This window comes from Gobio gobio, assembly GCF_949357685.1.
Source record: "Gobio gobio genome assembly, chromosome: 15".
Classification (NCBI taxonomy): domain Eukaryota; kingdom Metazoa; phylum Chordata; class Actinopteri; order Cypriniformes; family Gobionidae; genus Gobio; species Gobio gobio.
This window is the reverse complement of record NC_137108.1, coordinates 49,197,119-49,221,758: the sequence shown is the minus strand read 5'-3', so window position 1 is coordinate 49,221,758 and position 24,640 is coordinate 49,197,119. Positions and strand designations below refer to the sequence as shown.

Genomic DNA, 24,640 nt, shown 5'->3' with positions numbered 1-24,640 from the left:
TTCATATAGAAAACAGCTATTTTAAATTGTAATAATATTTCACAATATTACTATTTTTGCTGTATTTTTGAGCAAAGAAATGCAGGCTTAAAGGATTAGTTCACTTTTAAATAAAATTTTACTGATAATTTACTCACCCCCATGTCATCCAAGATGTCCATGTCTTTCTTTCTGCAGTCAAAACAAAATGAATTTTTTTTTATGAAAACATTCCAGGATTTTTCTCCATATAATGGACTTCAATGGGCTCCAAACGGTTCAGGGTCCAAATGACAGTTTCAGTGCAGCTTCAAAGTGCTTTAATGACGATGAATAAGGGTCTTATATAGCGAAACGATCAGTCAGTGAGTTTTATAAGCACAAATGCTCGCCTTGCTCTGTTCTGTGATGTGCGTTCGTGACGGCGAGCAACCAGTTTCAATCGCTCAGGATTGTGTTAAAGAAATCTATGAAAAGTCACAAATTTCTGTCCTGACAACAAATTTCTAATATTAAAACACCCAGGATACGCACACGAAATGGGCATTTTAAACAATAAACTGACACAAAGACATTTGAATATGTGTGTATGGTCCTCCTTCCGCACATTTGTAAACACTGACTCGGTACTTCCGCCTACGTCAAGCGTGACCTTTTCAACTTAATTGCGTATTATGTGACATCACGAACACGCATCACAGAACTTTTTTATTATAATTTTTTTGGCTAGATAAGACCCTTATTCATCGTCATTAAAGCCCTTTGAAGCTGCACTGAAACTGTCATTTGGACCTTGAACCGTTTGGAGCCCATTGAAGTCCATTATATGGAGAACAATCCTGGAATGTTTTCGTTAATTTCTTTTCGACTGCAGAAAGAAAGACATGGACATCTTGGATGACATGGGGGTGAGTAAATTATCAGAAAAAGTTTATTCAAAAGTGAACTAATCCTTTAATGAGTAGAAGAGACTAAATCTAGTGTAATGTGTGTATATATAAATGTGTGTATGTATATATAAATATTATAATATTTTATTCGCACCCTCCAGTTGGTGGCAGTAATGCTGCCATTAGGCCTCAGAAGAGAAAGAAGAAGAATCTCACATGACTGGAGTGTTTGTTCCCGTGATCAGCTGTGAGAGAGTCAGAGCTCTGATGGATCAGCTGCAGCTCACACTCTTCACACAGGTAATGCTCTACACTGCCAGCAGCTCACACACACACACACACACACACACACACGCGCCACTGTAAGTTACATTTTTAATAATGCAATTTGACTGTGCATCTTCTGCAATTGGGGATACACACTGTCCTGCTGCTCCATAGTTTTGTATTTATATATAGAGACCAACATCTGAGAAGTTAAACTACAGTATGTGATTGTAAAAAAAAAGCTTTGTGTACTTTAATGTGTCACAGGAACAAGATCTGCAGTCACAAATATCAGGACGGTTGTACAAATAGCTGAAGGTACGTCTGTCATTAAGTTGTGTTCATCACATGATGCTTCTTGTAACTGATCAAGACATTTGTTCCATGATGCATGCTTTATTTGTCACGGTTATGTTCTACTTAATTCCCAAGATATTTGCTTTAGTTCCGGGTTAGTTGACATAAGATTTAGCAGTATGATGTGCTGTCATACGTTGTTTTGACATATACATTTTTAGATTACTTATTAGTACTATAAATAATATATCCTCAAATGATTTCGATGTCTATGAACTGTATTAAATCATGTGTGCTGTGTTTTGTTGTTGTAGGTGTGGAAGTCGCTGGTCCTCGTCCTGTGGATGGCAACATTCACCTTCAGTTTCACACAGAAAACACTGGAGGACAGGTGAGTGTCATCATAGATCAATACTTTATTGTTAATATTAGAGCCAAGCGTTTTGAGAGGAAGATTAAACCGATGATCTGTGTGACATAGGTCATCGCATTTTGTCTCTCTTAATGGGAAACTCATAAACTCAGCCTGGTTTTACCCCAAAATGGCCAAAAGTTATATTTCAGTAAATGAAAGACGAATAATTTTTTCATTACTTTAATGCAAAATGGTGGTAGTATTTAATTTATGCTGATTAAACAACGTTAAAAATACTGAATGTATTAAAGTATTTTTTCCCCTCTAAAATAACGAGGACAACCATTGAGAATAACGGGAATAACAAAAGAAAAGTGCATTACGGTAATGAGAATATAAGGTAAAATAAACTTTATTATCGTTTTCTTGAGTTTCTCCTATTTGCACCGGCAGTCATGTGATTCTAATCTCTCACTGGGATTGGCACTGGGCCTGTGTCACATGTCAGTCACAAGGCAGGTCACATGACATGATTTTGGGGAAGCGGTGGGGTGGGGTGGGGGGGGGTGTTGCTCTTAAGGGGCATTTACAAATGTGTATTCTTTCAGTGAACAACTGTGTCGTTCTAGACCTTTAAATTAGATCATGCACAGCTCTCTGCATGGACTGGAGGGATGATTATTACACGGATGAATGGAGAATTCAGACAGGAGACGCTGGACGCTTTCCCATGAACACTTTATACATTTTCCCTGCATTTTAGGTCGACAAAAAGTAGCAGACTCTCTTGTTTTGGATGTCGAGATGTTGCAATATCAGCTAAAGTATCATTTTAACAATGTTTGTCATTTGAATGCTTGTTCCTTATATTAGTAGATGAATGTGATGATATCTTTTTTATATATCTAAAACATACAAAAATAAAAATAACCAAAAATTTGAAAGTTGCCATTGCAACTAATTGAATTCTTTATCAGTGTCTTACCTACCCCACATATTTTAATGGTAGTTTATCACAAAAATATTAACCACATTACATCACATCTTGCGGTATAATCATGGCCACACCACATTTGTTGCTTAGATGCTTGTTTTTTAGTCCTACAGTCATGGAAGACCTAAAAACATCTGGAAAATAGAGCAAAAGTCATAGAAATGGTGCTAAAAATAACCCACACATCCACTGAAAAAAGGCATATTATGAATCAATGTTGAATAATAATCTATATTTTAATCAACTCTAGTAAATGTATCTGGCTGTGTCAGAAATCGCATACTCTCTACTTTGCGAGCGCTAAAAAAGTGTTTAGTCTGTGTGTAGTATACTCTAAAAAAAAAAAGGTTCTATATGGCACCAAAAATAGTTCTTGGCTTGTAATCATAGGGGAACCTTTTTTAGTGCTATATAGCACCATTTTTGGTGCTTCAGCGGTTCTTCAGAGGTTCTTCACCGGTTCTTTGACTAAGGTGCTATATAGCACCTCTGAAGAACCACTGAAGCACCAAAATTGGTGCTATATAGCACTAAAAAAGGTTCCCTTATGATTATGAGACTTTTTTTTTAGAGTGTAGAGCTGCACGATTAATCGTTAAAAGATGGCGATCTCGATTTAAACACCCACACGACTGGGATAGAAGTTTAGAGTTGGGATATAAACACTGATGTCTACGGAAGTGATCAAAATAAAGTAACATGGGGCTTCAAATAATGATTATATCGATTACACCGTGACAACAGTAGGTGGCGACAAGATACTGTTAAAAAACATATTTGTCATTCATTCAAGAGATTCGTTCAAAAACGCTGATTCATCCAGTAATGAAACAATTGAAGTATTTATGAGTGAGTCATTGAATCATTCGTTCAATAGATTTTTTCAAAACGCAGATTCATCCAGTAATGAAACAATTGAAGTCTTTATGAGTGAGTCATTGAATCATTCATTCAAGAGATTCATTAAATAATACTGATTCTTCCTGTAAAGAAACAACTGAAGTCTTTATGAGTGATTAATTGAATCATTCATTCAAGAGATTCATTCAAAAACGCGGATTCATCCTGTAATGAAACAATTGAAATCTTTTTGAGCGAGTCATTGAATCATTCATTCAAGAGATTCATTCAAAAAACGCGGATTCATCCAATAATGAAACAATTGAAGTCTTTATGAGCGAGTCATTGAATCATTCATTCAAGAGATTCGTTCAAAAACGCGGATTCATCCAGTAATAAAACAATTGAAATCTTTATGAGTGAGTCATTAAATTATTCATTCAAGAGATTCATTAAATAATACTGATTCGTCCAGTAAAGAAACAATTGAACTCTTTATGAGTGAGTCATTGAATTATTCATTCAAGAGATTCGTTCAAAAACACTGATTCATCCTGTAATGAAACAATTGAAGTCTTTATGAGTGAGTCATTGAATCATTCATTCAATAGATTCGTTCAAAAACACTGATTCATCCAGTAATGAAACAATTGAAGTCTTTGAGTGAGTCATTGAATCATTAATTCTATAGATTCGTTCAAAAACACTGATTCATCCAGTAATAAAACAATTGAAGTCTTTATGAGTGAGTCATTGAATCATTCATTCAAGAGATTTGTTGAAAAACACTGATTCATCCAGTAATGAAACAATTGAAGTCTTTATGAGTGAGTCATTGAATCATTCATTCAAGTGATTAATTAATTAATACTGATTAATCCAGTAATGAAACAATTAAAGAGTTTATGAGTGAGTCATTGAATCATTCATTCAAGAGATTCGTTCAAAAACACTGATTCATCCAGTAATGAAAAAAGTGAGGTCTTTATGAGTGAGTCATTGAATCATCCATTCAAGAGATTCGTTCAAAAACGCAGATTCATTCAGTAATTAAACAATTGAAGTCTTTATGAGTGAGACATTGAATCATTAATTCAAAAGATTTGTTCAAAAACACTGATTCATTTAGAAATGAAACAATTGAATTATTTTTGAGTGAGTCATTGAATCATTCATTCAAGAGATTTGTTCAAAACACTGATTCATCTTGTAATGAAACAATTGAAGTCTTTTTGAGTGAGTCATTGAATCATTCATTCAACCTGTATTTTTTAAAAATTATTCATTATAATTAATTAAACATTGACTGCAGCAATTAACGTTTTGTGAAAACCTCTCACTCTAAATAAATGCTGGGTTGTTTCAACCCAAATTTGGGTAAAATATGGACAAACCCAACTGTTGGGTTAATTTTTTTTTTTTTTTTATAAAAAAAAAATTTGAAATATTAATTTTAAAGTAAAAATTTTTATAGAAAAATCTAACCCAACTGTTAGGTTTGTCCATATTCAACCCATATTTGACAGGCGAGATGCAAGTGTTTTTTGATAGTTTCATCCCAACGCAGTTCTCATTTCCACGTTCAAAGTCACGTTGTTTAAATAGCAAATTTACCTGTGCCATCTGTTCACCCATGGGCGTCTGGTCTGAAATCCAGGTGTGTTCAGGAGCATTGTTGGCGCATTGCAAACAAAAACCTGGTCTAAAGTCAATAGTGCAGTATTTTTTGTGTTATTTAAAGGGTGTGTTAGTAATATGCGCCTATAGGCGGGTGCACAACACGTGTACACTCTGCTTGTTACACACACAGGGACAAAGCAGAACACACACATGCCAAATATTAAAAATAAAAGGATTCCTCTCTGGAGAAGCGTTCAGTCTTTCCTCCATGTAAATAGTGACTCCGCCATGACGCGAGCACAACTGGCTTTTAAAGGGAATGGGAGATGAGACTAGGGACAACCCTTTTGGACCATGTGCCGGGCACGCCGACCATTTTTTCCGCCGTTAAACTAGCAGTTAAACTTTCCACCGTTAAACTAAGTGGATTCGGACACGCTCTAAGTGCACCTGCGCTTTAGATAATTCGCTCAGATCATTAAAATAGGGCACCTCTGTCTCTGTCCTCCTCAGGTGACATACCGAGTCATTCCTGTCTCAGATCAGCGACTGGCGGGTAGAGGTCAAGTCGGAGGGCCGGTTAATGTGGTTTCCTCAGCCAGCCTCGCTGGATCCCAGCAGGTATGGAATCAACACTTTTGTAACCAGCTCGTACTTCATTATGTCACGGGGTCCAACATGAGTCTCATTCAACGCACAGCAGAACATGACAAAGCTTTATGCACTGTGAAAATGTTTTACGGCTGTTTTCTCCCAGACAGTAATTCAAAACTCTTTCAGTAATGGAGGCGGAGATGGCAGAGAGGAGGCACAATGTGTATATTTCCCAGCATCCTCTGTGAGCGAGGGAACTGCCACGGCCATGTCCGTGCAGACAGCAGCTGAACACACGTTCACACACACGGCAGGTACGTACACGTTTTAGATCAGTCGCCACACACACTCATATATAGAATCACATGCAACACCCTTCAATAGATGGAGCAGCTGATCGTTCTTCAGTTAGAGGAAGTGCTCAAAAACCATGGAAAGTGGAGGAATGGTTCTATTAATGATCAGAATGGACAATTATTCTACCAAGTAATATGGTTGATATGTTAACTTTCAGAGTAAGGTGTGCTTTTATGCATTTCACAACGCCTTTGAACGCAGTTCATGCTCTCTGGTCCTCAAGAGTCTTTGCCTCCCCATTGTGCATTAAAATCGCTTAATTCACAGCTATCCGTGGATTATCCCTTACATAAATTTAAAATGGATTTGAATTCAGGTAATCTGTCTATATTTAATCTGTCGTCTCTCTCGCTTAGGTCAGTTCTACGTGATGATGACTCCTTCAGATGCTCTGCATTCTGCCTCTCAGCGGACTATAGCTCCACACACACACACGTACACTGTGTAAGTACAAAAGAGTGGCACAAAACAGGTGTTATGTTTTTAGGCTCTGTATCTTGGTGTCAGTTTACCACAGAAGATCGTCCCTCAGTCTACAAAAATCTTAAATTGTATTTACTGCCGACTGACAGCATTGCACAGGTGTCCATTAAAGAGATAGTTCACCCAAAAATTCCTCGCCCTCATTTCGTGACAAACCCGTAAGACCTTTTATTCATCTTCAGAACACAAATGAAGATCTTTCTGATGAAATCTGAGAGCTCTCTGACCCTCCGTAGACAAATTATTGTTAAAATCGTCCATGTGACTCCAGTGGTTCAACCTTAATCTTTTGAAGTGACGAGAATACTTTTTGTGCAGAAAAAACAAACGTCTTGTGTGATACGCGCGAGTGGTGCATTTTGTGCACGCATTTGAAGCAAATTCGCATCTGACGCCCGAGTTGAAAAATGTGAACTTTGGCGTCAATTCGCGCCGCGTTAACCAATCAGGAGCCTGCTCGCTGCTGTCACGTGGTAAAGTGACGTGATGAGAAACCCTGCATAATTTAAAAATACTACTATTGTGTCACAAAATGTAGTTTTAAGACTTTTTCAGGTGAGAATGTAGATGTTTAAAGCTCAAATCTTTGGTTTATTTATAAAGAGAGCGCCTATTTAAAAAGTTGTGAGTCCAGGCGATCACCGTGCGCTCAGCACTCATTAACCCCGGCGAGAGCAGCCTTTCCTCGGCCAGTCCTTCTGCCGTCTGCCGCTGCTCTGATGTCCTGTAGTGGTTCGTCTTGTGTGGATCTAACGGCCGATCTTTGGTGTCATGAATCTATAATTTGTTGTCTGCCAAATCGTTTTGACTGAGGGCAAAGAGAAGTTTCATAACTTAATTTTTTTAGGATATTTAAATATACATGCAGTGAAGATAATGTAGGATTTGCCTGGACCACATTTGTGTGGCTATTAATGTTTAATATATATTTTTAATGAAAATGAAAAGAGGCAGTGGTGTTTTATGACATATTTCTCCTGGAGCGCCTTGAACGTGCGTCTATTTCGCTACAAATGCTCGATTTATACGCGCGTCCAGTTCTAATTTGACTAGGAATTAGGTTTAAAAGAATTAAAAGCAAAATTCTGTTTTTGGAGAGTGTTGTGATATAAACCATAGCAGTGCTAACAATCAATTTATCAACAAATTAAACTCACTCATACTGTCAAAATTGTCGAATTTGACAAGTAATCAATTTTCTTGTTCCGAATAATCAACACAATGCAGGGTAAAGTGAACTGCAGCAGTGCTAAACTGCTCAGTGCATCTTTGTGTCAAGCAGCGAGGGCGAGGGACCGTGAGAACGGGGCAAGGCCGGTGGCGTGAGCGATAATGAGTGCCAGCTGCGCGCCACACCGGTCTCGTGTCTCACGGAGGAGCTCAGACGCATAAAAGGAGGAGCGACGACAGCGTAGGACGAGAGAGGACCAGGCCTGGGGCCTCATTTATAAACGTTGCGTACGCACAAAAGAAGGCGTACACCGCTCTCTACGCAATAATTGGTATTTATAAAAAGCAAACTTGACGGGAAAATGTGCGGTCCTTGTGCGGTCCGCACAAAAACGGGTGAAATGAGAAATGGCGACACCGCCGGCAGATGGAAGAAACACGTGAAAGTGTGAAACTGTAGACCGTTGTGTAAAAGAAATGGCAATACTGTCTCTCATAAATAATATGGTAAACAGAACGAAATAATGGACAAAACTGATATTCTCATCAATGTGTCTGTCTGGTGGAGCAGATATAGATGCAATTAGATAGACAGACAGATAGATAATTAGGGAGATATATAGATAGATAGATAAATAGATAGATAGATGTATTAATTGTCCACTGGGGAAAGTTATTTTCATTGTAAAAATGTATTCATCAGCTACGGAATCATGGTATTCATGCATATGCCCTTAGTTTGTTTTATTTTTGATAAAATAACGTATGACGTATGTCTCAACCATTCAGAAAGCTGCAACAAATTACATTTGCACTGAACTATTTCCCATTTCCACGTAGATTATAACCGACATCTGTAGCTTCAGAGGTGTAGCAAGCTTTTCAAAAGTGTGGGGGATGGATGTGGTTTGTTTGTTAACAATAAAAATGATGAATACAATGACAGAAGGGTACAAAAGGTATAACATACACGATTTATAATATCAATATTATACATACCTCTGTTTTCGGTGTTCTCAGTGTTCGGTTGGGTTCTGATGCCTAGTCACATCAGTTTTTTGCTATTCTATTCTTAGGCAACGGGAACAGAAAGAGGTTAAGGAAATTTTGCTTAAAAGACTTGAAAAACCGTACTTAAACTTAAAACTTTACTTAAAAAAAACCTTGTACACATTCCTAGTGTATAATATAAAATAAATATATATAAAGATATACACTGGCATCTTAAAGCTGTACGGCAGCATTTAAGTATGAAGTATGATTTAATGAATAAATGTAGCCTAAAAATAAAACACTACATAGACTTCACTATAAAATATACATTGATTCTTATTAAAGCTACTGTATTAAAGTTTTTCAGTCAAGAACAGAGAGTGCTTTTCTATGTATTTTGTAGTTTTATTAACATTAAAGTCCCCATTGTAGGAAATAATAATATAGTCAATGGCTACCATCAACTGTCTGTGTTCAACAGAAGAAATGAATACAGGTTTGAACAACATTAGATGATTAAATAATGACAGAATTTTAGAGGTGAACTGTCCCTTTAAGGAATAAGTAATCACGTGTTTGACAGGCGTTTAGTGCGTGCGCTCTGCGCGTTAAAACGGTAAGCACGCGAATAACCGGCAAGGCCTTAAAACGCATGCAAATAATGAACTTTCGTGATTGTTAATAACTATAGTTTTCTGTGAGTATAACTCTGACACCAGCATTGCAAGCGTGTCTAGCACTGTGTATAGTGATTGAATATTTGCTCATATCAGCGCGTAGACTCACAGGCACACTGCAAAAACAAAACAACGCAATTCACAAACGCGTATTGAACCGTGAATGCCGTACCGAACGGTTTAATAGTATAATGATAATTGTGGCATCCCTAAAGCGTTTGTACAAAACTGCGGGCAAACTGCAGAAAAAGTGTGGGTGTTGAACCCTCTCACCGGGAAAAGTGTGGGTGTTAAAACACCCACATCCCCCACGGGTGCGACGCCCCTGTGTAGCTTGTCAGATGCAATTAAATGGATGGAAATAAAATGCCCCATCACAATGCGTAATGACGCACAATGGCTGATCTTGCGCTCTTAGAAGATGAGGCAAATGGAAGGCCACATCTCTCTACCAAGTTATAGCATATATTTCTTAGTAACTAAAACTCACAGCTTCACTATTAGAGAGACACTGGCAGTGACTAGTCGACGTCGACTCGACTTTCATCACATAAATGCCGACTTTAAAAAAAAACGGAAGTCGTTTCAGTTTGAATTTATTTATTTATTAAAGTGTTGAACGTTCGCCGGTTCCCGCCTCCTTACCATAACTACGAACTTTGTTACAATCATATAATTAACAACACAAACTATCAATGTATATATCAAACACAAGACTGCCGTCAGTTTCTTTTCCACACATCATTTTATTATACCCATGTGGTTACAGTCAAATCGTATAAAACAGTGAAATCGCTCAGGAACTCTGTCCTGTCTTGCCTGCACTCGAGACGGTGGCGTGAGCTTCACAGTCTGTCTACTCCTATTGGTTGTCGCTTACAAAATTCGGTTTTTATTTGCATAAAGTTACAATTTCTGAATTTTTGTCTTGACACGCCTACATTCTGCCGCGAACGGTCACTGTCGCTCTTGTCGTCGGAAGTTGTCCACGCTTCATTGAAATTAATGGGATCATGTTGTTTTGTTGCTGGCGGTGTGAACGGGGCTTTACACCACGTCAACAGTGCAGGCTAGAAGAAGAAATTGTTGAATAAAGTCGTTATTTTTGTTTGTTTTTTTTCGCACAAAATGTATTCTCGTTGCTTCATAACATTAAGGCTGAACCACTGGAGTTACATGGACTATTTTAACGATGTCTTTCCTACCTTTCTGGACCTTGAAAGTGTTCATTAAAGGTGCACTATGTAACATTTTTTTCAGTAAAATATCCAAAAACCACTAGGCCAGTGTTATATATTTTGTTCAGTTGAGTACTTACAATATCCCAAATGTTTCCAACCAGGGCCGGCCCAAGCCCTTATGGGGCCCTAAGCAGAATTTTATTTTTGGGCCCCTCTGTGCCACCAATACGATTGACTATTGTCAATTTTTGATAATTCGCACACCCAGTATAAATTGTATTAGTTGTAGCTGTGTTGCTTACAGTATATCATGTCTGCCTGTTATGTTTTTACCCTTATACAGTTTTTAATTGTAACAGTAGCAAACCCAAAAGAGTGATCAGGCGTTAATATTCAAAGTCTTACAGTAAGTCTTACAGTACTACAGTTCACACTTGGATATGTACTTTTTTTTTAAGTAGTCTCTTATGAATATGCTCACTTTTCCCCAGGATTCTTTGATGAATAGAAAGTTCAAAAGAACAGCATTTCTCTGAAATAGAAAGCTTTAAAAAAAAAAAATCAGTTGTTCAACACTGATAATCATAGATGTTTGTTGAGCATCAAATCATCATAGAATGATTTGTGAAGGATCATGTGACACTGAAGACTGGAGTAATGTTGATAAATTCAGCTTTGATCACAGGAATAAATTACGCTTTACTATATATTCACATAGAAAACAGCTGTTTTACATTATAATATTATTTCACAATATTTCTGTTTTTACTGTATTTTTAATCAAATAAATGCAGCCTTGGTGAGCAGAAGAGACTTATTTTAAAAACAAGAAATGTTGATTTTATTCAAACAGAGCTTTTAAATACAATTTTATTTTTTGTATTCCATTCGATGGTGTAGAAAGAACCTTTTTATTTTCTAAATCAAAACTTCCAAAATGTAGGCTACACAACTTATAATTTCAAGGGAGAAACTGGAAGCAATGCTGTTTACTCTGTCCAGAACATGCAGCACGTCAGACAATATATTCGCACTAAACTATACAGTATAGCGCATTCTCAAATCCATCCATTCATAAAAAGTTTACCGGGCAACTGACGAGTAAGTTTTAGCGCCGATTTTTCCGCACTTTGGACTTTGAACCCTGACTAACAAGCGAATAGCGTCCAGCTGATGGCGCGAGCTCGTGCAGCGCTGTCAGAATCAATCCGTGCATATATTAGAAAACGTTTTGCAATTTATTACAATAATTGTTTATGGCCATTTCGCGATTTCAATCATCATAAAATAACTTTGCCAGAGAGTAATAACAGCAACATGATTTCTGCCCGAGTCCTATCCCGATTCTTTCCCACTGGTTGTGAGGTGAAGACCACATGTCCCAAGAGTCTGAGCTCAAACTTGGCGTCATCAAACTACGCCTTTGTTTTCCATCGACTTCTAGCGGACGGAAAAGTTACATTGTGCACCTTTTAAATGGCAGTCTATGGAGGGTCAGAGAGCTCTCGGATTTCATCAGAAAGATCTTCATTCGTGTTATGAAGATGAACGAAGGTCTTTGTAACGACATGAGGGCGAGGAATTAATAACAGGATTTACATTTTTGGGCGAACTATCCCTTTAAAGCCTAACCCGTAACATTCATTAGTATTGAATGAGACACATTTACACATTTTATAGGTCAAATAATACAGCGTCAGGGGTCTGCGTTTTGAATTTGGGATGGGATTTACCCAGGAAGTGATTGTCTGCAGGTTCTTTGTGCCTTGCTCTCCATTTGACCTTGGGATCCCGCTCCATATAAAAACAGGGCTGTTTGTCACGATTGTGGTTTTTGACAGGATCATGCGCTCAGATTCAGTCATAATTCATGGGAGAGCATGGTTTGTTGTGCTTCCTTTTTGAAGGTACTGTTGTGAAAATGGGTGACGCTCACGCGTTTATGCGGTTGCAACATTCTCATCCTCCACAATAGGCTCAGTAGAAATATCCTGCTGACGAATCACGTGTCGGGGTGTTTGTTTCAGTTTATTTCCGACTTTTGGACACATACAGCTTTTGCAGCTCACGCGTAATGAATTGCACAAGAGTCCTAATCTTTCTTTCTTCCATTAGAATCTCAAATCCCTCAGGTTATTAGTTCCTGGGATAAAAGCCACTGTAGTTAGAGAGTGTGTGTTGCATGCAGAATGAAATGCTGATCACACAGATACACCAGTGCTATTTTAGCATTATTTATAGTATTTGCTAATAAATTAGTTTTAGCTGTGTGCTTTTTTTTTCATTTTTATTAGTTTATCATCACATTTTGTGTAAAAAGTGTGGTCAAATATAGTCAGAAATGATGTTTTTTCCCCAGATTTTGACAAATAGTATGTTATTTCGATTTTCCATGCATACAAACCATTTTCGCATCATATGCACAGTATAAATACTACATAAATTGTAGGTTGCATGCCATTCCAGTATATTTCTTGAAAGATTTTTCTGTTTATGTAGATATCAGTCAGATTTCCTTTTCTGCAAAGATGGTAACCCTCCAATCAAACGGTTCTGTAATGTCATTCATTATGTCTTCAAAGCATGGTTTTTTGAGATGTCTAAAATAAATGTGCCCTTTCCTGCAGAGATGAACTCAACACACAACAGCATGAAGGTTTTAACTGGTGAGAAGAACTTTTACATCCCCTTGAGCCAAAGTAAACCCAAAGAAACACAAAACTGTCTCTAAGTCATTTCTGTGCCACGAAATTAACACCTAATGGCCCTCATTTATGAAACGAATGTACGTCAGAAATTTGGACGTATAGTCATTTCCATGCAAAACTTGGGTATGATCTAATCTCACGTCAGGTTTCAGCTCGTGTACACAAGTTTTTGAGTTAGCATGAAGCATAGAAAATCTGGTGGGGAATTGTAATGAGAGCATTTTCTTCATTTAAATTATTTACTTGTCAAATTAAACAAGGATATAATATATTTTATTTTATTGTTTTATTTTATTTATTCTATTTATTCTATTTTATTTTATTATTTTTATTTAATTCTATTTTATTATTTTATTTTATGATACATTATATTATTCTGTTATTTTATTATTTCTTCTATTCTATTGTATTATTTCATTTCATTTCATTATTTAATTTCTTTCTTTATTTTGATTTATTTTATTTGATTCCATTTTATTTGTTTTATTTTATTATAGAATTATTTATTCTATTCTATTTTATTATTGTTATTTAATTCTATTCTTTTATCGTATTATTTCATTTCATTATTTAATTTCTTTCTTTATTTTGATTTATTTTATGTTACATTATATTATTCTGTTATTTTATTTTATCATTTATTCTATTCTATTTCATTTTATTTGTTCTATTTTATTTTATTTTATTCTTTTTTTCTTTATTCTATTTTATTTTATTCTTTTATTTCATGTCATTATATAATTTCTTTCTTTATTTTGATTCATTTTATTATGTTACATTATATTATTCTGTTATATTTATTTTATTATTTCCTCTATTCCATTTTATTTTATTATATGATATTATATTCTGGTATTTAATTTAATTATATTTTATTTTATTTCATTATTTAATTTCTTTCTTTATTTTGATTTATTTTATTATATGTTACATTCTATTATTCTGTTATTTTTATTTTATTATTTCCTCTATTCTACACTCTAAAAAAAAAGGCTTGTAATCATAGGGGAACCTTTTTTAGTGCTATATAGCACCAATTTTGGTGCTTCAGTGGTTCTTCAGCGGTTCTTCAGAGGTGCTATATAGCACCTTAGTCAAAGAACCGGTGAAGAACCTCTGAAGAACCGCTGAAGAACCTCTGAAGAACCACTGAAGCACCACTGAAGCACCAAAATTGGTGCTATATAGCACTAAAAAAGGTTCCCCTATGATTACGAGCCAAGAACCATTTTTGGTGCTATATAGAACCTTTTTTTTTTAGAGTGTATTTTATTTTATTATCTAATTATATTATATGATATTATATTCTGTTATTTAATTTAATTCTATTTAATTTTATTTTATTTTATTTCATTATTTAATATTTTTATTTATTTTATTATATGTTACATTATATAATTCTGTTATTTTTATTTTATTATTTCTTCTATTTTATTTTATTCTGTTATTTCATTATTTTTTTATTTCATTATTTTGATTTATTTTATTATATGTTACATTATATAATTCTGTTATTTTTATTTTATTATTTCTTCTATTTTATTTTATTCTGTTATTTCATTATTTTTTTTATTTCATTATTTTGATTTATTTTATTATATGTTACATTATATTATACTGTTATTATTTTATTGTATGAAGACGATAACCGATGCTTTTCAACCGATCATTATCCGTTAAATGACGAGATTAGGATGTCAAATTAAAATGAAATGAAATTAGAATAGATGGGCCTACGTGTCTGTGACCCATTTAAAAAACCCATTGGTTTGTTTTCCCCAGCGGAAATAAACATCAATTTACACACTTCACCTTTAAGTTGACCACTGTTATGGTTCTTTAGTTCAACACAGCCTTCAGTCATTTGCATACTGAAGTCCCTTCCTCTGTATAAAGTGCTTTTATCTAAACAGACAGAGAAACACACTTCCTGTAGAGTAAATGCAGCACCTTCAGTTCTTCACTTTGCATTGGTGTGCATTAGAAAGCATCTCGCCTCCTTCATGCCGTGTTGTGAGATGCGTCCCCTTACCCCGTGTTGTGTATTCTCTCTTCTGCGGTGTGACAGACGCAGTCGTGACTTAATTCCGCGGACCTGAGGGAAGATCCACGCGGAGAGCAGTTGTGTCATTAGGCTGAAGTCGGGCCTGTTCTCAGACAGCAGCTGTTTGCAGCGCTGCCATCTATAAGCTAATGAACACAGCCCAGACTCCCTCGAGATCACTGGCGAAGGGCAGAAAGACCTTATGGAGAAATCTGCCGATCCACAGCAACACTAGCTGTGACCGCACTGAGCTGGGACTGAGCTTGCCTTACTCAGAGCGAAGCAGCTGTGGTTCTTAGACCACTTCTTCACCACTGCACAGTTTGCATGTCTCCCTCCTCAGACACACCCAATTCAAGTCCTGCAGTCTCTTCTAATGAGCTGATGAGTTGAATCAGGTGTGTTAGATGAGCTGTGGTCGGGGGTCCCCAGGACAGGTTAGAATTAGGGTTACGCCGCATTCACACGGGGCGTCGGCGTCAACGCTTCTCGTTTACTTTGAATGAGTGACGTCATGCGTTGCCGAACTGAATTGTGGGTTCCGTCGCGGCGCTTCACTCGCGTTGCAAGCGGCAAAAGTTGAAGATTTCTCAACTTTTCAAGCGCCAACGCAGGCGTCATCCAATCAGATCACCCTATGCAAATATCCTAGAGCAGACGCTAGCCAATCGCGTTCGTTTAAAACACCGGTGAATGAAGAGTGAATGAAGAGTAAAGAACGATCTAAAATGGAGGAAAAGCTATAATTGCGGTGGGTAATCACCCTTTACTACCAATCATTATTTACATACCGGGACACAAACTGGAGAGACCAGGCCTGGAAGGAGGTGGCAGAGACGGTTGGAGAATCTGGAATGTATCATGCTTGTATTCCGTCCGTGTACTCTGTTTATCATTGAATGACAGCAGCATATCATATCATATGGTTCAAATAGAGCTATCCCCCAGCCAAATGAGGAATCAAATATTAAAGTGATCAGTTTTCATACACAAAATAGTCTCACAGACTAGCTGTCAAAAAAGGCGCTTTTTTGTGTTGTGTGGTCCAAGCGGCAAGTAATGTGATTAGCTGTTGTCACTATGACGGTCGCGTCAGGCACCAAGCTTCAGCCACGCCCTCCGTCAAGCGTTGACGCCGAAGCCCCGTGTGAATGCGGCGTTAGGGTTCGGCCCCGCTTCCTCTACACTCTAAAAAAAAAAAAGGTTCTATATTGCACCAAAAATGGTTCTTGGCTCGTAATCATATAGGGGAACCTTTTTTAGTGCTATATAGCACCAATTTTGGTGCTTCAGCGGTTCTTCAGCGGTTCTTCAGCGGTTCTTCAGAGGTTCTTCAGCGGTTCTTCAGCGGTTCTTCAGCGGTTCTTCAGAGGATCTTCAGTGGTTCTTCAGCGGTTCTTCAGCGGTTCTTCACCGGTTCTTCAGTGGTTCTTCAGCGGTTCTTCAGAGGTTCTTCAGCGGTTCTTCAGCGGTTCTACAGCGGTTCTTCAGTGGTTCTTTAGCGGTTCTTCACCGGTTCTTCAGTGGTTCTTCAGCGGTTCTTCAGAGGTTCTTCACCGGTTCTTCACCGGTTCTTCAGCGGTTCTTCAGCGGTTCTTCAGCGGTTCTTCAGTGGTTCTTCAGAGGTTCTTCAGTGGTTCTTCAGCGGTTCTTCAGCGGTTCTTCAGTGGTTCTTCAGCGGTTCTTCAGAGGTTCTTCAGTGGTTCTTCAGCGGTTCTTCAGAGGTTCTTCAGAGGTTCTTCAGAGGTTCTTCAGAGGTTCTTCAGCGGTTCTTCAGAGGTTCTTCAGCGGTTCTTCAGTGGTTCTTCAGTGGTTCTTCAGAGGTGCTTCAGTGGTTCTTCAACGGTTCTTCAGCGGTTCTTCAGCGGTTCTTCAGAGGTTCTTCAGAGGTTCTTCAGCGGTTCTTCAGAGGTTCTTCAGCGGTTCTTCAGTGGTTCTTCAGTGGTTCTTCAGCGGTTCTTCAGCGGTTCTTCAGAGGTTCTTCAGTGGTTCTTCAGCGGTTCTTCAGCGGTTCTTCAGCGGTTCTTCAGCGGTTCTTCAGAGGTTCTTCAGAGGTTCTTCAGCGGTTCTTCAGAGGTTCTTCAGCGGTTCTTCAGAGGTTCTTCACCGGTTCTTTGACTAAGGTGCTATATAGCACCTCTGAAGCACCACTGAAGCACCAAAATTGGTGCTATATAGCACTAAAAAAGGTTCCCCTATGATTACAAGCCTTTTTTTTTAGAGTGATACTCCCATCCGGACCTGGACATACTCACTAAATCACATACGAGATCCACACAGCATTGCTGAATTTAACACTTTAAATAATATTAAATATAAGTAATGGGAATTAAAAAAAACATATGCATTGACCAGCCTGTCTGTAGCTTTTAAAAATTAAAAAAATATTTTTTATTATTTATAAGACATTTGTTAAACAGATTGTATTTATTTATTTATTTATTATTATTAATGTCCCAAAGCAGTTTTAATTAAAAATTAAGTAAATTGCTTTTATGCAGCCATGTCTTAAATTACAAAATATATATATATATATTTTTTTTTATTTAAATGTATTTTATTAGTTTTTTTATTTAATTTAATTTATATATTTTTCATTTATTTAATTAGATTATATAAATTAATTTATTTAATTTATTTTTTATTTTATATTTGATTTTTTGTCTTTTTTAGTGTTTGTTCTATAATTAAGTATGCATGTATTTATTTACTTATTTATACGTACACACACACACACACACACACACACACACACACACACACACACACACACACACACACACACACACACACACACACACACACACACATGTTTGTTTTTGTGAAATGTGAGGACATTCCATAGGCGTAATGGTTTTTATACCGTACAAACCGTATTTTCTATCCCCTTACACTGCCCCTGCCCCTAAACCTAGCCCTCACAGGAGACTGTGCATTTCACTTTTTGTGAAAAAAAACTTGTTCTGTGTGATTTATAAGCATTTTGAAAAGTGAGGACATGGGGAACGTCCTCATATTTCACCCTCTTTTTGTAATACCTATGTCATACCCATGTCATTATACACATTTGTGTCCTGATATTTCACGAAAACATGCCCACACACACACACACACACACACACACACACACACACACACACACACACACACACACACACACACACACACACACACACACACACACACACACACACACACACACACACACACACACACACACACACACACACACACACACACGTATATATAATGTGTGTGTGTGTGTGTGTGTATGTATATATAAACACACACACACAAACACACACACACACACTTAAATATGTATATACAGTAGGTATATATATAATATGCATATATACATACATACTACACACATATACACACACACATTCACTCACTCACTCACACATACACTCACACACACTCACACACACACACTCACACTGACACACACACAGTCTGACACACACAACCAAATATGTATATATACACACGCACACACCCACCCTCACACCCTCACACACACACATACGTATATATAATGTGTGTGTGTATGTATGTGTGTTAAGCCTTTAAAACACCTTTATTGAGATCCTAAACCAAAGAAATATATGAAATAATGCAATATTTTCTCCATTGTTACTGTAGGAAAATGGACAGTCCGCTCGCCCCCAGAGATGAGCGGAGAAGAGCACAGCATAATGAAGGTCAGAGCATTCTCTCAATCTAATGCGACTCTTTACTCTGAATCAAAGCAGCAGAGCCTGAAGCATCTCAGCAGGTGTTGCTGTGCAGTATATCCGCCTGCAGGTGGCAGTAGAGCCTCGATGGACTGATCGCGGACTGCTGTTTTAGACAATAGGGCCCAGATTTCTCCTCTGATCTCCTTCTTGTTGTTGATGTGCAGTTGAAAGGCGGCGGAGAGACAAAATCAACAACTGGATCGTGGCGCTCTCGAGAATCCTCCCAGACTGTGGTGTAGATGGGGCCAAGACTGGAGCGGTGAGTTGACCTCTTTCACCTGAATGACAGTCTGACCTTATGTACAATAGATGCCCTGAAACGGCATGTGTTTCTGCTCCTCCAGAGTAAAGGTGGGATCCTGTCAAAGGCGTGTGATTACATTGGCGAGCTGAAGCAACACAACCAGAGGCTGCAGGAGCGTTTGAGAGGAGTGGAGAGACTGCAGATGGACAATGAGCTGCTCAGACAGCAGGTACGCCGCCAAGCCTTTCACATCATGTGTTTGAGCTTTAGTCGTGATTGTCATTGACCTTGACTGTTATCACATTTCTATTCTATATACCTATAAGCTGTTTTCCTCATGGGGATCAAAAAAATGTCCCCGCAAGGACAAGGATTTGGGATATTGGCATCTTTGTTGGGACGTTTTGTCCCTGTGACGTAGGGCAGTGGCTCTTAATCCTGGTCTCCTCAGCGCAGGGTCTCCAGGGTCAGGATTAAGAGCCACTGACGTATGGTATACCTGAACCACACACACATTTCATCCTCAGTCTCTCCTTCATTGGAAAGGGCTTATTAGTGACCTATGAGGCTATCACATCATAAATGAACCCATTACTGGCCTGTACATGCTAAACCGCACCAGAAGAGGCTGCTAAAACATACCTGTCAAATTAAACAAGGATGTAATATCTTTATTTATTTCATTTTATGTTCTTTTATTTATTTTATTATATAATAATTTATTATAAATTATTTCATAATTTCATTGTTTTTATTTTATTTTATTCTATGCTATTTTTTATTCTATTTTATTTTATTCTATTCTATTCGTATTCTGTTTTTTATTCTATTTTATTTATTGTATTTCATTTAATTAAATGTTATCATTTTATTCTTTTTTGTGTTATTCTGCTATATATTTATTTTATTGAATTGCATTTTTTCATTTTATTTATTTTATTTTATTCTAGTCTATTCTATTTTATTATTTTATTTTGTATTTTATTGTATTTTAATTTATTTTATTCTATTATTTTATTTTGTTCTATTTTATTCTATTCAATTCTTATTCTGTTTTTTATTCTATTCTATTTCAATTATTTATTTGTTGCATTTTAGTGCATTATTTTATTTAAATTTTATATTATATTATATATTTTAATTGTATTTATTCTATTCTATTTTATCTTATTTTTACTATTCTATTTTATTGTATTTAGTTTATTTAATTATATTTAATTATTTTTTTCTATGCTATTCTATTTTATTGTATTGTATTTAATGTATTATATTATATTTTGTTATTCTATGTAATTCTATTCTTAATCTGCTCTTTTTATTATTATTTTTATTTTATTGTATTGTATTTTTGTATTATTGTATTTTTTTAATTAATTTTATTTTATTGTTTTATTTTATTTAATTTTATTCTAGTCTATTCTATTTTATTTTTTATTTTATTGTATTTTTATTTATTTTATTCTATAATTTTTTTTGTTTTTTATTCTATTCTATTTCAATTATTTATTTGTTGTATTTTATTGCATTGCATTATTTTATTTTATTTTAATTCTATTTTATATATTTACATTTTATTTATTGTATTCTATTTTATTTTATTTATTTTATTTAATTATTTAATTGTATTTATTGTATTCTATTTTATTGTATTTAATTAATTTTATTATATTTTGTTATTCTATGTCATTCTATTCTTATTCTGCTCTTTTTTATTCTATTCTTTTATTTTATTGTTTCATATTTTATTTAATGTATTGTATTTTTGTAGTATTCTTTTTTTATTTAATTGAATTGTTTTATTTTATTTTATTTCATTTTATTAATTTTATTCTAGTCTATTCTATTTTATTTTTTTATTTTTTATTTTATTATTTATTTTATTTTATTCTATTCTATTTCAATTATTTATTTATTGTATTTTATTTTATTGTATTATTTTATTTTAATTTTATATAAAAAATATATTTTATTTATTCTATTTTATCTTATTTATTTGATTTCACTATTTAATTTAATTTATTTTATTCTATTATATTCTATTAAATTATTTTATTCTATTCTATTTTATTGTATTGTGTTTAAATAATTTTATTATATTTTATTATAATTTTTTCCAATATTTTGTTATTCTATGCCATTCTGTTCTTATTCTGCTCTTTTTTTATTCTATTCTTTTTTATTTATTGTATTGTATTGTATTTGTTTCATATTCATACTGCAGCTCAAACAGTAGAGCATGGCACCAGCAATGCCAAGGTCATGGGTTTCAGCCAAGGAATGCATAAATTGAAAAATAAGAGTATTGCTTCATCAATGTTCATCAATGTTACCGTCAATATTATACAAAACATTTGCCTCTACTCAACATCAACTTCTGTGTCGTTGTTTTCAGCTGGAGGAGCTCAAGAGCGAGAACGGCCTTCTCCAAGCACAGCTGGAGCATCAGGGCATTGACATGTTCACAGCGGCTTCAGCACAATGAGCGCCAGGCATTCTGGGAAAGAGCTTCTGGCCGTTCCAGATGACACAAGTCCTTCAGAGAATGTCATGGCACTGGAGTGGGCCGAATGAGTCAAGAGTCTCTCAGCGGCTGGATGCCTGAGAGACTGAAGCCCGGCTTGCTGCAGTGAAGGTCAGAGGTCAAGAAGTGTTCAATAGGGCTGACACCAGGACCCGACGATCCTGAAAGAGGCTTTTTATTCAACTGCGGAATACAGTTGCCTTACAGGACACTTTCCTTTTGCTAATTTTCCAGTTTTCTGGCATACCAATTTTTGTCTTCACGCTTTCCCCTGAAGTATTAGTTGTTTGTTCAGTGCCTCATTTCATTTAAAATTCTCCCGGAGAAAGATCTGCAGCTTTGTGGTGTTCTGGAAGGTCGTTACGGGATGAATGAAGCCGTGAAGAAATGTCATTAGCGGTTCCGGCGAAATTTAGTGTTAAAATCGGAAACAAAAGCACCTGCACGTACGAGTCCCTCTAAGAGAAAGCTGGAAAATGAGCTCCGTCTGGGATTATTAGCTCCTTATCTGGGATCGCCTGTGGAACACATCACCTAATCTATGAAGCAAATGAGAAAATGCTCACAAAGCTATCGAGTTTGCTTTGTAGCTGAACGCTGGACGTCTCAGGACTGAGAGAATGTTTGTTAGTGTGTGTTAGAGTCTATTCTGTTATAACATGATGTTACGCTCTAAAAAATGCTGGGTTAAAAACAACCCAAGTTGGGTTGAAAATGGACTTACCCAGCAATTTGGTTGTTTTAAGCAAAAATGTAACCCAACCGCTGGGTTAAAATGACCCAATTGCTGGGTAAGTCCATTTTCAACCTAACTTGGTTTGTTTTTAACCTAGCATTTTTTAGAGTGTACAAACAGCTGCTTTGTTCTTACTTGGATGAACTTTTTGTGTCATATTTATATAAACTACTTTGACTAATGTTCTGTTATTTTTCTCCATGGTCCATGTCATGATTCACTCATTAACTAGGGATGGGCGATACCACTTATTTTGTTTTCGATACGATACCGATACTTTCAAGGCCAGTATCACCAATATCGATACGATACTTCTAAACTGAACTTTTTCATTATTACATTTTTTAAATTACGAAGAGTAAAATGGTTAAAGATACCCACTTAACATCATATTTGAAAGGTATTTTAACATTTTACATGCCTTAATTGCAACTTATTAGTCCATATTTTTGTTTATTCATGGTTCAAGTGTTTACTTGTGGTGGTATCCATGGAAATTTACAAATACTAGTTGAACTATGGTCACTGTCACTGTAGTCTTTTTTTTTTTTTACTGGTTCATTTTACTGGTTCTTTTTCATAAGGGACTGCCAGTGACAGGACATTGCACCCATAAAATGCAACCTTTTTATTCTGATATGTTCTATTCTGTAACTACACTCTAAAAAATGCTGGGTTAAAAATAACCCAAGTTGGGTTGAAAATGGACTAACCCAGCAATTGGGCTGTTTTAACCCAACGGTTGGGTTAAATGTTTGCTTAAAACAACCCAATTGCTGGGTTAGTCCATTTTCAACCCAACTTGGGTTATTTTTAACCCGGCATTTTTTAGAGTGTAATGTTCATATAAATCATTATCAATATCAACTTTTAACATTACATTTAAAGAGTGTAATTGCACTATGTAGGCTACAATTTCTATTTGTTCATTGTGAAATAACTCAAACACATGTTTTCTGTCTTCTGATGAGCATTGTTCAGAGCTGCGTTTCCAAAAGCATCAATGGTTTCTTATGTAAGAGTGGACTCCTGCAGATGGTTCAATCTGCAGGGTTGCCAGAAGACTAAAGAAACGTTATCAGAAAGATGGAAGAAAACTGTACATTTCTTGTCTTTTTCCACCCACTGCAACTTATACCAACGACGGAGATAAGTGCAGTTACAATAGCAAAATATGTGGGAAAACGTTGCTATAATGTGACTTTATTGTATTGCAATAGGGAGCACTTCAAAGTCAATACCAAATCAAAACTAGTTAGCACAGTATTCGTAATAGAAAGGATTTAATGACAAAATCTGGTTATGGTTACGCTTAAAATAGTTTAAAAATGGATGTATGAGATGATAAACTTACACCATTAATCGTACACCGCATGAATAAATGTTACCTGAGGGATAGAGAGAGAGAGAGAGAGAGAGAGAGCCCCAAATGACCTCAAGAGCCAGAGAGTAAGAGAGCCAGAGAAAAAGAGAGAGAAAGCCATAGTTCCAATCTTCTTTTATCTATTCCTTGACCATGTGACTAAAACCAAATGTATTCTTTCAAACTGACCAATCAGACCAAACTTCCCCCACTGTAAAGATGTGACCCATGTGGCCCACAGACCTGTCTTTTGTCTTCCAGATGGCCCGTCTGATAAGCAAATGGGTTGACAACAGTAAAGCAAAGTTCTTTGTTGGATTTCAAATATCAAATATCTTTGATTATTTTCAATTCCTTCTCTTATGATAGTTTTGGGAAACGCAGCTCTGTTTGAATACGGTGTAAGCCGTGAGCGAACGCTCTCTCTGTGATTGACTGGTTCTGTCTTACAGCATTTGCGTGCGTTCAGATCATGGTTCAGATGAGCAGGAAAATAGTCCTATACTACACAACTTTTGGGTAACATAGGTTATTCGTATTGTTGTATGCATTAAATAATATTTTTAAATGAACAAAATTACTGG

At 36.1% G+C, this 24,640-nt stretch overlaps 1 protein-coding gene across 1 annotated transcript; it reads left to right on the top strand.

The window, feature by feature from the left end:
- Positions 1 to 881: 881 nt before the first annotated feature.
- usf2l (upstream transcription factor 2, c-fos interacting-like) lies at positions 882 to 22,876 on the top strand (the record flags this gene model as incomplete). The annotated part of the gene is made up of 12 exons (XM_079838143.1): positions 882 to 887; positions 1,124 to 1,169; positions 1,404 to 1,454; positions 1,748 to 1,824; positions 5,756 to 5,863; positions 6,000 to 6,150; positions 6,550 to 6,637; positions 13,325 to 13,363; positions 19,098 to 19,156; positions 19,357 to 19,451; positions 19,537 to 19,665; positions 21,829 to 22,876. 12 exons carry the CDS (start codon positions 882 to 884, stop codon positions 21,916 to 21,918), a joined length of 939 nt encoding a protein of 312 aa, XP_079694269.1. The 3' UTR covers positions 21,919 to 22,876.
- Positions 22,877 to 24,640: the final 1,764 nt, after the last annotated feature.